This window comes from Canis lupus, chromosome 18 (genome assembly GCF_048164855.1).
Source record: "Canis lupus baileyi chromosome 18, mCanLup2.hap1, whole genome shotgun sequence".
NCBI lineage: Eukaryota > Metazoa > Chordata > Mammalia > Carnivora > Canidae > Canis > Canis lupus.
This window is the reverse complement of record NC_132855.1, coordinates 30027065-30041692: the sequence shown is the minus strand read 5'-3', so window position 1 is coordinate 30041692 and position 14628 is coordinate 30027065. Positions and strand designations below refer to the sequence as shown.

At 36.9% G+C, this 14628-nt stretch overlaps 1 protein-coding gene across 15 annotated transcripts in view; it reads right to left on the bottom strand.

The window, feature by feature from the left end:
* Window positions 1-731: 731 nt before the first annotated feature.
* SOSTDC1 (sclerostin domain containing 1) overlaps window positions 732-14628 on the bottom strand; it is a 58646-nt gene continuing 44749 nt past the window's right edge. For 14 of the 15 annotated variants that reach the window (XM_072783913.1, XM_072783908.1, XM_072783909.1 and 11 more), the window contains 3 exons: window positions 14483-14617; window positions 4676-4756; window positions 732-2181 (listed from right to left, as the gene is read on the bottom strand). In XM_072783913.1, the coding sequence (XP_072640014.1) occupies window positions 1766-2181; window positions 4676-4756; window positions 14483-14617 (632 nt within the window). In that variant the 3' untranslated portion in view covers window positions 732-1765. Of the gene's footprint in view, window positions 2182-4675; window positions 5532-14482; window positions 14618-14628 lie in introns of those variants that run through there. The other variant, XM_072783915.1, reaches the window with a different exon arrangement.

Here is a 14628-nt window from a genome sequence, read left to right as displayed (position 1 = left end):
CTTAATATTATAACATGTCAGACTTGAAAACACTGAAAAATTATTTTTGCTTTTTGTTGTTTTTATTTTGTTTTATTTGTTGTTTTAGGGTCCATGCAATAGTATTCAAAATTCCCCCAACATAAGGTAGTGACTTTTTCACAATTCCTTTCTCAAATATAGCTGTATGTTGGAATCACCCAGAAAACCTTAAAAACTGCTGATACCTGATTTCTGTCATCATCAGAAATTCTGATGTAATTTGGACATTAGGTCTTATACTATCTCCTCTAGATGATTGTAAGGGGCAGTGGACTTGGCATCTGGGTGTATATAAATATGATAGTCCAACTCACTGCTGGGTGGCCACCTAACTTTTTTTTTAAGATTTATTTATTTATTCATGATAGACATATATAGAGAGAAAGAGAGAGAGGCAGAGACACAGGCAGAGGGAGAAGCAGGCTCCACGCCGGACCCCGACGCGGGACTTGATCCCGGGACTCCAGGATCGCGCCCTGTGCCAAAGGCAGGCGCCAAACCCACTGAGCCACCCAGAGATCCCTGCCACCTAACTTTTTAAATCATCCCTTTACTGAAAAGATTGTCCTCTTCCTCTCTCTCCTCTCTTACTGCAGAACTTTCTGTCAAAACTTAAATGCGCCTCATCAAGAAAAATCAATTACCCTGCACCATACATTCTAATTTTTGTAAACACGTACCTTTTCCATACATGTTAAAGGCAAGGACAATAACTTTTAGCAGTGTTTATTTTCGTTAAAAGAAACTGATGGATTTGAAGGTTAAATCACCTTCTGATTGCACAGATGAAACAAAAAAGTATTACATATTTCACCTTTACAAAGCATCTTATTGATTTTAAAAGATCCATACTATAAAGTTCATGATGAAACATATATGCAATAAGGAGACTAAAATATTTATTTTACATATCTACAACATGTATTCTCATATTTCTAGATCAACCACAAATTATACAGGAAAATATTTAGGTACATGGAAAAGCTTCAAAACGTAAAAAAATTAACAGTTTGAAAAAAATCACATGTGAAAGCTCATTAAATAATAACATTGACAAATAAATAGTTCATCAGTTTTACTTATTAGTTGCTGCCATGCATTTCTGGCATTCCACTCTAAGCAAGGGTCAGCATGCAGGGTATAATTTCATACTATGAGACTGTAAAAAGCTACAGGGCTTATTTTTGAAGTGAAATGTCACAATATCTCGCCCTCTTTCAAAGGAAATCACTCATGGCTGTTGAACTGTTCCCACGAAGATTACAAATAAAATAAAATAAAATAAAGTAAAGCACCTTTCTGAAGTGTTACTGTGAAGATTCATGGCAACTATTTTTTTTTTTTTTGACTTTTTAATTTTGAAGAGTTCTGTTGGAGATGGGAGTAGGGGATGGGCTGGGGAGTGGAGGGTAACCAAGAAGCCTTTTTCTGTTTTAAAAAGTAAGGATTCAGTGATGTATATAGTATCACCAGTCTTTGGAGAACCGTGGGGAATTAAAAGTATAGGTTGCATGGAATTTAAATGCAAATTGCACTCATGGATATGCATACATCTTGAAAACCTTAAAAAGGAAAAACTTTCCCAAAGAAGGTCCTGATACTTAGGACAGCTTGGTGGGTTTGATCAAAGCAGAAAGCATATATTTTCAAGTAACAAAATAGCAATGGCAGGCTCGAGTCTTCCAAGCAATCAAATCTGTAAAGCAGATGGTTACTAGTCAGTCTGGTTTTGAGAGTCTGGGTTCTAACTCAGGCTGTGCTTGCTGGATTTGCTGGCTCTTTTCCGCTCTCTGGGATGCTGGGCTGGCTTGGCAGGCGACATGCTCTCAAAGTTATGACTGGACTCGTTGTGCTGGCGAGTGTACCTCTTGCACTTGCAGGCAGTGACCACTGTGATTTTGTAGGTGCGCGTGCTGCCGTCTTGGCACTGCAGCTGGATTCTCTGGGTACGTGTTTTGTCATTGACACACCTCCATTCCTGGGAGCTCCTCCGGCTCCAGTACTTTGTTCCATAGCCTCCTCCAATCCAGTTGGGGAGCACCGGCAGGGGCAAGCACTCGCCAGCACACACCAGCTCTTTCAGAGGGCTGATGCTGGTGCACTGGCCATCAGAGATGTACTTGGTGGAACGCAGTTCCCGGCAACCCACTTGAACTCGAGCTGCAGGAAACAGAAGAGAATGTTCATTAAAGACAAGAAGCAAAAAAAAATAAAAATAAAAATAAAAAGTAATTTGCAGTGACAAAAATTGTATCCAAATGATAGCCAACTGGTAAACAGAAAGTGAATACCTATTTTATTTTCACAATGCAAAAATCTGCCTGGATGGTTATAGAGATACTTTTATAAAAATTAACAGTTTACATGGTTATACAGTTTTTGAAACAAGATAAACTAGGCCTGGTTTTTGTTTTCATGGGTAACATTAGCTAAGTACTTCCTAAAGTATTTAAAAATCCCATTTTTTTAGACTTTCTCCCCAATAAGGATTAAGAAGCTGTTACATTTGTGTAAAATATTCATTCTTCAGTAAGCTAAACAAGAGTATACTTTAATGTTCTTTTTCTTACAGGTCATGTCAGTATCTGCAAGTGCTTTTAATTAGGTTTTTTTAAAAAAAAATCTACTGGGAAAATGTGGAAAGTATTTAAATATTGTGTACGATGCATATGCTCTCTGTGATATTTTGTTTCAATTAAAAATTCAGCTGCAGAGAGTCATACTTACATATGTGTACAAAGTCTGACATTTTGCATATCAAACTTAATAACTACATTTTAAACATAAATTCCCAAGCTATCTTTTAAAAACAAATATTAAAATGTTTGAAATGCAAAATGTCACTACAACTCAAAATTTGAAGAATATAAAAGCCCCCAAATCAGGAACGTATGGTTGCCATAACAACTTGGCTACATTTCCATGAATTTAATGGCAGAAAAATGCCTAACATGTCTGATTTACAACTGCAAAAGGAACCATGGTGTTCGTTTCCTGAACATTGGTCATGGCAAACTTTTTGTTTAGTTATTTGAATTTGGTAAGTATGTTCTCTAATTGGCTGTTTCTTGTTACGTGCCTTATGTAATTTAAGCAAAAATTAATCTTGAAATATTTGAGTTTTCTTTTCCATTGCTTTGTTATCTAAACTCGAGGAGAATTGCCTATAACAAACTTGAAAAGAAATCAAAGCTTGTTAACCAGGGAAAAAAATGTTTATAAGTACAGACTGCTGAAATTCAAAAGATAAAAATCATAAGGAACACTGAAGTAGGCTTGCACTGAAGTGGAATAACACCAAAAGCTAATTTGAGGTAAATACTGAATTAGGAGTTGTACTTTCTCTCTGTCTCAGTACTCCCGAGGTGAGAGGTATAGCCTAAAGGGATGTAGTAGTTGTAAAACAATTTTTGTAGGTACACATACATCCGTATATAGTGCAAGAGTAAAATGAAAGAGTAAACTAGGTGGCTGATCAATATGCTCTGCTTCTCTGACTCTGATCCCAGCTTACCTTCCTGCATCTGCCCGAGGAATGCACCTGGAAACACCCAGAGATGATTTTGACTGCCTAGCTTTTTGTTCCCATATACGTGGAGATTCGGCATTTTTGCAGTGACAGCTCACTGACAATGAATACCCACCACATCGCTCAGTAATCTAACAATAATCAGATACTTCCTGTGTACATAAAAACAACTATCTCCATGAAAGTGAAAACACCTTGGTTTTCTTAGAAAGACATTAATAGTCATATTTGATGTGACTTTTTAAGGGTCAAAGCTACTTTTAACAGTTGAATGGAGTTGAGGTAGAGCAAAAGATGTGTGTAAGATTTCCTGTCCACTGCTTCTGTGTCTCTCTTAAAACCTGATTGTTAGCATGTGAACTTTTCTTGAAGAAAGGAAGTGAAGCAAAAGTTAGAAGAAATTTGAATCCTTCTAACTAGTGGTCCATTAGTGTGTCAGTTGAGGAAACAGAAAAGAAAACAAATACTCCCTGTACAAAATATTATTGTATTGTTATTAAGTCTCTAACGTTATAAAAGTTTCCCCAGTCTTTCACAGAAATATACAGTGACCCAAATTTCAATCTGATCAATAAGTAATTATCTCAGATAAATATGATTCTCCAGTATTTTTAGTTATATCTCTCTTGTACATCGATCATCATCAAAACTCTCAACTATTTCACTAGACATATTTTAGAAATCTGTGTGAGCCATTTTTTCCCTCAGAAAGCTTGTGATTTTCTATATGTACTTTGGTTAGTTATGTTTATACATTTTACCACAATTGTACATGCCCTGAAATACAGACAACAACCTGAATTTAAACTATTTAGAACAACACTTTTTTTAAAAATTCTCATTTTGCACGATTTTAAAAAAGCAACAGTTTAATTCCTAGAAACATTTTCTTTCTGGGGTGTTTGATAGAACTTACGTCCATGCTTGCATTATCAAATCACTGTTTTAGTTACATTAACTTTGTAGGGAAGAATGCCAATCTACACATGCAGCAGATTACTCCCAGATTGTTCAGCAAAATATACATGGTTCAGGTTAGTTAGCAGTGAAACAATTCTATAGGAATGTGAGCTAATGCTACCAAAAAAGAAAAAAACAAAATCCAGGCAAGTAAAACACACTTACTGTTCCGATCCAGTCCAGTGTTACTGAAATGCCTGCCTCCATTTCTGGCTTGATTCATCGTGCTGTTGCTGCTGGGGTGTGCTGGAACAGGTTTAACCACATGTGAATAAAGGATTTCTGTGGCATCATTTTTAAAAGCCAAACAGCTTTTCATTAGGATGCATGCAAGGGGAATGAGATAGAAATGAATGGCAGGAGGAAGCATGGTGAAGAGAGGATTTGCTTGGCTGGAGAGCTGGTTAATTCCTTTCCTTCTGCTTCTGCACTGTAACTGTGAAATTCCTCCTCAAGCTTCCCTTTATATATCCAGGGAGGTTTGGCGTTCATTCAGGTGTAAAGTTGTATAGAGCTTCAGAGTGAAAACACAGAGAAGGGGTGGGATCCCTACATGACCCTGCAAAAAGAATTTTACCAATGGAAGAGAAGACTACAGAAAAGGAGGAGCTTGGTATACAAATTGCCTGAAATTTCAGAGTTGTGCTTCATCAGTTGTCTGGGAGCTAAAGCAGCCAGGCACATTCTATATAGCAACTCCAGACTATCTCCCTCTCTGCCATTTCCTTTCCTGAATCTAGTTCACATTCGGGTTTAATTTAAATGAAAATACACTGCTGTTCATTTAAAGAGATCTACATTCCCACAGTTGTTCTGTACTCCCCCTCAGATTTTAGAGTATTTAGGGTAGGGAGTGGTTTTGTCCCAGATAATAGGAGGAATTCATGTGAGTTTTGTGGGACTTGCATGAAGCTACCTATTAAACATTTTTAGTTTCTCAAGAAGAAAACCAATATTTTTTTTTCCTTTAAAGTAAAGGCATACGGAGCTAAAATCTGCCCCCTGGACACACTTAAATAATGCAGCTTTGATCTGTGTGAACTGCTGCTCTGCTAGGTAAATTATTGCCAGGGGTTCTGTGTGGAGAATAATGAGCATAGCTCTCTCTGCATTAAAGTAACTACTATCAATTTTCATCTTAAAAATATGTCACAATCATGAACATTTGTAGCATGATTTTGCATGAAAAAAGCCATTTCTGACAAATCATTGTTTAGCACATTCAAAATAATTTTTGCCAGGTTTTTCAGGTGCTGCACAATATATATTCTACCTGTATTTACTAAGCATTTTGTTCATTGCTTCCTTTGACTCTGCTGCCCATGTAAGAAATTAGTACTTTCCTGAACTTCTTTATCCACATCTGCAACAGATGTTCCATTGATACTACTATTCTCCATTCTTTTAAAAAAATCACAAAATTTCATCAGATTTAAGGAACATTTTGATTGGAATAATTACATACTCTGAATTGTCTTTTCAATTTTAGATCTATTTTGCCCTTTGTGTGATTACTAAAATGACCTTATAGTGTGAATATTTTGTATCTCTCTCCTTTATAAACTTTTACCAGCTATTCATATCTATCCACTTATCTATCTGTCTATCTATCTATCTATCTATCTATCTATCTATCTATCTATGTTGCCAAGTGGAACTATATACAATTGAGAATAGATAAATAGATAATTCTTTATTATGAGGTACTGATCTGTGTGTTTAGCAGCATACCTGGCTTCTACCCACTAGATGCCAGTAATATACACCCCCCATTATAAAAAAAAAAAAAAGTCTCTAGACTTTGCCAAATATCCCCTGCAGGCCAAAATCACCCTAGTGGAGAACTACCAATTATCTATACATCTATCTAAGTCACTATAAAATAAAGTGAAATTAAAAATAAAGAACTATTCAATAATACTAAGAAATTATTAGGGTTTTTTTTTTTAGAACAAAAGCACTATTATGGTTTTGTTTTTTAAAAGTAACAATTACTTCTGTTTTAGAGGTATATACTGGAATATTCTTAGATCAAACCATATGATGTCTGGAATAAACTTCAAAAATAATTTGAGAGCGGGTTAGCTAGAGGTATGGATGAGGCAAGATTGGTCATGGGTTAATGGTTGTTAGGACTCGATGGTGGATATTCTATTCTGTTTACTCTTGTATATATTCAAACTTCTACATAATCAAAAATTTAAAAACTAAAGTAAAAAATTCAATTTAATGTGTATGGTTTAATAACAATCAGATCCCTATCCTAAGGTTGTATGTAGATGTTTATTCTGACATCCTTTCTGAAAAATACTACATCAGTTTATTGTATGCACATGGAGATCATACAATAGGTATCCTTCTAAAATACTAACTGAAGAAGTTTTTATGCTACTTATCAGGGTACTTTATATTAATTACATAAAATATATTAATATTAACTTTTGACCAGTAGACCTAAGTAAGAGGGTCAAAGTAATCTAATCTCTTCCCCCATTAGATATTTGTGTGTGTGTGTGTGTGTGTGTGAGAGAGAGAGAGAGAGAGACAGAGACAGAGACACAGAGAGCGAGAAAGGGAGAGGGAGAAAATACCTTACTTTGCAGTTTATTATGGTGGGTTAATCAGATTGACTGAATTTATAATTATTAAATCTGTTCTGCATCTAGTATTCTGGATAATAATACCTCAAGCAGAAGCAAATTAAGGATGAGGGTAATATAGTTGGTGCATGTGGACAGGAAAAATTATGAGCTCTTAGGTCCCATACATCCTTGAGGACCAAATTAGAAAACTACTTTGATAAACTAGAAATAATCATAAACTTGATATTTAACAATTCTTCTGATCAGTTTAAAACTTCTTCATTAGGAATAACAACAAACTCCAAGGTTATTGTTAGAAATACTTGATATAATTGTTTAAGAACGTATTCCCCTGAACAAGCTATGTTCTTTTTCATCTCCAAAACTTTGTATGTACATGTTTCTCCTTCTGCTTGGAAAATCTTCCTCTAACACTTTCCTCATTCCCCTTTGTGTTGGCTACTACATATCTTTCCTTCAAGTCTCACTTTAGATAGAACTAGGACCAAGGAAACTCCCTTGTTCTCTACCTCCTCAAGTCTAGAGTCAGCACCTCATCCATTGTACCAGAGTGGCTAGCTGTCTGATGGCTTTGAAAGCCTTGTGATAATAAGAATGGTATTTAACTTATGAATAGTGTTGAATAAGTAGATAAATTAGTTATTTAATACAGAAAAAACTATTTTTTCACATACTCAAAAACTGGTTATTTGTGGTAGACAATCATAAAGATGGCCCCTAATAATCTTCTATTTGTGGTATTTACACCCCTGAGGCAACCTGCTCCCCTTGAGTGTGCATTGGACCTAGTGACTAACTTCTAATGAAAATAATATAGATGTGAATTCTATGATTAGGTTGCCAAAGGACTGACTTCAGTCTTCATTACCTGCTTTAGCTCTCTCACTTGCTTTGCTAGAAACCAGCTATCATGATGTAAGCTTTCCTATGGAGAGTTGGCACAAGTGGCAAGGAATGGATGTTTCTTACCAACAAGGGAATGAAGCCTTCATCCAAACAAATTGTGAGGACCTGAATTCTATCAACAACCACATGGATGAGTTTGAAACTAAATCTCACAATATTTCAGGTGGGGCTGCAGCCCTGGCTTACATCCTGTGACCTCAGGAAAGACTTTAAGCCAGAGGCATTCACAGAAACTATGAGATAATAAATCTTGTTTTAACTAAGTTTGGGGGTAATTTGTTACATATCCATAGATAATATGATATTACCAGTTTAAAAATGAGGATGGGGTAATTAAGCTATTAATTTGGTGAATAACATTATAGCCTTGGAAGCTTTAGATGTGAAATCATTCAATATGGTGACTGGGCATCTCCTGTTCTCAGGGCTTTGAGACCTATTTTCTGGTCCTCAGATGAGTTATTAATGTTGTTCTATTATTAATTAGCAAATAGCAATGCAGAATTACTACCATTGGTCTGATGTGCAAAAGCTGGAAAGTAATTTTAATGTTCTAAACAGTATTGTTGATCATGTGACTCCTAGCACTGGAATCAGAAAATCTGAATTCTAATCTTATGGCTGCTCTTTAGAATCTGTATGAACATGGTTATGTTTCCTGAAACTAAGTTAGTGGCTTCAGGTGTAAAACATGACCAAACTTACCCACCTCACTGAGGAATAAAAAATGTGAAAGTGTCTAGCACAAAACCTGGCCCAGAAGAAATGTGGAAAAAATAGTCATTGAATATGAGTTTAAGAGTACTGTTTCTCATTAGAGTCTGAATTTAAAAAGGAGTTTGGAAAGATTAGAGAAGTCTCCAACAAATACAATTACTCAATTTAAGGTGGAGAACAAAAGTTAAAAGGAAGACTGTTTAGCTTGATTAAGTAAATACTAAAGAATGTGTAAATGTTCTTTGCTTAAAAATAATTAGCCTGACCAACTTTTTTTTTTAATCTCTGACAAGAGAAGAACTAGAATAACTATAAACAAAATAAACTTATTGAATGCAGCAATGAGCTATATCTGGTCCTCTGTGGATTTAACCATGTTCAGAGAGTTCCAGTTAATAAGATAGAGCTTGCTAGCTGGCAAAGTAATTGACCATCATTAGTTTAGAGGAAAAAGAAAACTAGCATAGGATCTTCATGCATAAAAATCCTTAAAAAAGAGGATGGACTGACATCTTTTATTCATTTCATATCATAATGTGTTGAGCCCAGTGTTTTTCAAAGACGTTGTAGGCCAGGTTCTGCAAAGCTGAATGAAATACGGAATTTGCTGTCTTCTCTTTTGCAAAAGCTCCTATTTAGAAATCCACTAAAGGAATTCCCCTTAACCTGATCCTTCTGTACAGTTTTCTCCCTCCTTCATCACCTTTATTAGTTGTCTCTGTATTTTTCTTTTGTTTAAATGCTTTTTGGTTTTATTTATAGAACAAATGTGTTTTTGTTGCTATTATAAGCTGGATAACATTTATGTACATAATACAAGTGTAACCCGAAATAAAACCCAAGTGGGAATTCTAAATCCAGTGGATATACTTCTAGATGAAGATCTCAATCTTGGCACTATTAACATTCTGGGCCAGATAATTGTTTGTTATGGGAGCCATCCTGTATATTGTAGGGTGTTTAGCAGCCTCCTTGAGCTTTATCCACCTTGCTCCAATCGCACCTCCCTCACCTAGCTGTGGACCACAAAAGTATCTTCAGACATTGCTAAATGTATCCCTGGTCTGCAACATAATCCTGGTCTAGGAAAATTCTCCAGGAAACCTCCTAAAAATGCCAGCAAGCTATTAGTAAGGAAAACCTCACATGCAAGCTCTGGGAAGCAGATGAAGACAGTCAGGGCAGGGCTTACACGATTGCACAAACTAGGGAGAGTCGTAAGTTGTCCTCTTCACTGGCATTTGCTGCCTTGTACAGTAGGAACCAATGTCCTCACTGTGCATTCAGCTCAGCCAAGTCCCTGAAGTAAGTGTGACCAATGTTGGTAGCATATTGACTATCCTGTCCCCAATAGTGGGGACTAGAATCAGTTTTGTTCCACAAGACTGATAGTTTTTCTAAACCCACATTTTACCTGGGACCTTGTTAGATATGCAAATTCCGGGCCCAACCTCAGACACTGAGTCAGAATCCCCCGGCGGCAGAGAACCCGGGAACCTGTGCTCGAACAAACTCTCCTAGTCATTGTTATACATGCTAAAGTTGGAAATGCACTGTTCCAGAATATAGCTGTGCTCTATCCCTGTAGCCTCCATTACAGGTGCCTAATCTGTGTAACTAGGACTCTGCTCCAGATTCTCCCAGGTTGCACAGTCAGAGGGAAGCCCCGCCCTAAAGCTTAGCTCAGTTGGCCAAAACCTGAACCCATTTGCTTTTCCCTCATTATTTCTCCCTAGGGCCTGGGTACTCTCGGTGACTTCAAGTGACTCCTTAATGCTTTGTTCTACAGAGATGCACATGGCAACTACTACTTACAGTCATTGCTCCCTAGAAATTTCAGCAGCCACATCTGATTCTCACAGATATTAATGTTGACCCAGATTTAGGCAAAATACTTTGATCATTGTGGTTTTGATTATTGTCCACCAACCTCAGGAGCATTCCACAGCCATGTCAGACTCCTTGCCCTGGCAGCATGCAGTCTTGCATCCTCTTTCCTGGGGAATCTCTTACTCAGGTACCAGCAGGTTCCCTGCCCAAGCCTAAATCTGTTAGGACCTTACATCACTAGTAGAGACTTAATAGTTTGTAGTTCACTGCTGTGTCAGAAAACTGGAGAACAAAAAGAATGAGTAGAGAAATTGGCCCAACACCACTACAGATTTTTCTGGGAAATAAAGGTGCTGCAGAAATCTCTAATTTCAATTCTGATATTTTTAATGAAGTAATTTGCTTCTAAGTTCTGTACAGATGGAAGCTGTGCTTCAGGGGTTCCCCAGCTACCATGTAGCTGGTATGAAGGGTATGTGGTAGGGAACATGGAAAATAAGTGTGACTACATTGATTGAAAAGGTAGATTGGAGCAGATCATTGACTACAATCCTACTTTGCAGGTTTGGAAGTTTGAATACGATTCAGTAGACAATGGAGAGCCATCGAAGGATGTGTATGTGTATGTGTGTGTTTACTTTTATTTTCACAAAGTAAAAACAAAACACCATATGATTTACACTTCTGGTATCCAGAAGTCCCCCTCTTGTCCCCTTTCCTAGTAACCACTTCCTTCCTCCTTGCTACAATAAATGACTATTCTATTTCTGACACTAGTTATTAATCTTGTCTGTTTCAGAATTTGATATAAAAACGACTTTTGTCATCGCTGTATACTATTGCATCGCATAGACATCCACAATTTATGTATCCAGTCCAGACTGGATGGATTCTAGCTTGGCTATTAAGAATAAGGCTGCTATAAACATTCTTGTACCTCTCTTTTGATGCATCTGTAGATACACGTTTTTGTTAGATATAAATCTGGTCTTGAAGTGGACGAGATAGAGGATGTATATATTCAAGTTTGGTAGATAATAACAGAGTTTTCCCCAGTAATCTCATTAAATGAAATGTCTGCTAGCCCTGACAGATGTTAAGAAGGGGAAGGCCAAGACCAACACTATTTCAGGACACTGAATCCAGCTGCAGTATAGGAGATGTGTTAGGTGAAGTGAGGTTAGAATGCAAGAGGGGAGCATGTTATTTCAAGAACTCAAGTGAAAAAGTATAAAATCCTGAACTTGAAGAAGAGTGGGAAGGCTGGGACAGAGGTTAGAAACACCGAGGAGGTAGATTCGTAGATGGTTGGTAATGAAGGCAAAGGTGAAAACAAAGTTTTAAAGCTGGTGACCAAGAACACTGAGATGGCAGGGGAACTAGGGTTGAAAGAGGTTAGAGGTTAATAATGAGTTTAGACTGGGTTAGGATGAGATTAGGGTGCTGGCAGGAATCTAGAGAAATCATCTAAGAGACAATTAGAATCAGAGCTCAAGAAATCTGTCCCACAACTGACTGACAATAAATTCAGTAGGATACTTTTTTACAGTATAATGATAGAACTTGGTTTGTCACTTTTGTCAAGTAACACTAAGACTTTCATTTACATATCCATCATCATCTAATCCTACCCCTAGATTTTTTAAAATCTAGTTCCCTACTTTCAGTGATTCCAAAGTAGTATGGAACTACTGTGTAATATATTTCTACAAGTTTATAAAATGTATGTCTTGTGTTTTTATGTGAAACCATAAATAATAAACATCTCTCAACATCCTGGTTTTTTATTACCCAGTCACTGGCTTAGTTCAAGCTTTCATTATTATTTGTCAAGGCTACTGTCACTAACTTCTTCACTGATCTCTCACTTTCCATTCTTATCACCTTAAAATGCACTCTCCACAATAAGATCCAGCAGGATCTTTTAAAAATGCATATCTGAACATCTTATTTAAAAATGTTAATCAATGGGGCTCCTGGTAACTCAGTCAGTTAGAGGTCTGCTGTTGGCTCTGGTCATGATTCTGGGGTCCTGGGATGGAGCCCCATGTCGTGGGGGTGGGGGGTGCTGCTCAGTGGGGAGCTTGCTTCTCTTTCTCCATCAGCCCCTCCCCCTCCCTGCTTATGCTTTCTTAATTTCTCTCAAATAAATAAATGATAAAATCAAAATATTAATCTTTGAGAACAAACACCTTCAGGAACCAGCTACTCTCCTTTTTTGCCATTCCTTTCTTATGTCTTATGCTTTTTAAAAAATTATTTATTTGAGCAGAGTGGAAGGGTAGAGGAAGAGGGAGTAGCAAGTTCCCCACTGAGCAGGGAGCCCAACGTGGAGTTCGACCCCAGGACCCTGGGATCATAACCTGAGCAGAAGTCAATGCTTAGCCAATTGACCCACCCAGGTACCCCACATTTTATATTTCTATGGTAGTTTCTCATGTTCCCCATTTGATTTAATGCCTTTATGCCTTTCATTCCTGCAAATATTCTTTCCACTATTCAAAATTCTGTTCTTGGAAGACTTTCTTGAATATATAGACCAAAATAACAAATAATGAGAAACAAAGGAAAGGACGATTGGGAGAAAAGGAAGCTTTTCTGAACATGTGGGATTTGGGTCTCTGAGAATTATGTATTACAATTTAAAACAATATAAAGACATTTATTTTAATCACAGTAAAATTATGTGATTCACATTTCCGACCCTAATATATAGCACAATGCATTTAAAGTCAGTAAAATTATTTAAAGCATAAGAAAATATTAAAACAGAGAAAGAATATATGCAGATTTCAGCACAGAATATTATTTAATTTATGAAACTTGAAAGAGAATACTGCTTTACATCTTTAAAGTTTCTGAATAAGTATCCTTCTTAATGTTCTCATGCCATTAACAAAAAAGCTAACCCAATTACTTCATAATATTTAGGTTTATTAAAAGATGTATTGAACAAATAAAAAAAATTATTGTATTATGGAAAAGAGTCACATCATCAGATTTCTACCTTTTTAAAAACTGAGGTATAAAATTCTGAAAAAAACCACACGCTTGTAAAAAATGTCAGTAGTTCATTAAGTAGAATAAAATCCACCTCTTTCCATTTCTCCTCCAATCCCACTGTCCAGAAATAATCACAGTTAAAAGTTTCTTGTAGGGATCCCTGGGTGGCGCAGTGGTTTGGCGCCTGCCTTTGGCCCAGGGCGTGATCCTGGAGACCCGGGATCGAATCCCATATTGGGCTCCCAGTGCATGGGGCCTGCTCCTCCCTCTGCCTGTGTCTTTGCCTTTCTCTCTCTCTCTCTGTGACTATCATAAATAAATAAAAAATTAAAAAAAAATACTTCTAAAAAAAAAAGTTTCTTGTAATGTTTTCCAACATTTTCTGCATTTACAAGCACATTTATGTATATGTATACATGTATGTGTATACATATATACATATACATTTATAACTTGTCATGAAGACTGGATCGTGCTATATACTTCTCAAGTTACATTGTACATTTAATGACCTATCTTGGACATCTTCTTATATTGGAACATACAGATTTGCCCCATTCTTTTTAATCCTAGCATTGGATGAACTATATGGATGTGACATAAACTATTAATTCTCTACTGATGAAATATTTAGGTTGTTTTTAGATGGTCCCCTTTATATATGTGGCAGGATATTTATTCTGAACAAGTATTTAGCCCCCATTTTCCCTTTTTCTTTCATCTAGGCAGTTGAGGAGGGAATAGAATTGATTTAGGGTGAGGGAGTAGGGTTGGGTATGTGTGCTTCATGAAAGACCAGAAGCCAAGCCCTACTCTCTGACAGTGTACAAGACAAGTGGTTAGTCTTCAGAAAGCACAATAACAAGCTTCATTAGAGATTCCAGTAGGATATGTAATTCCAGAGCCTCCGGACCTGATGGGAACATGTAGCCTGGACATGGATAACTCGGCAGTAACCAGTGAGGAATGACTGGTAATGACCAGTGCCTAGAGGAACCTCTCCAGTGCCTTGGCCTTATGGAGGAAAAACTGCAAAGCTCTTGATGAGCTGCAAGGGAA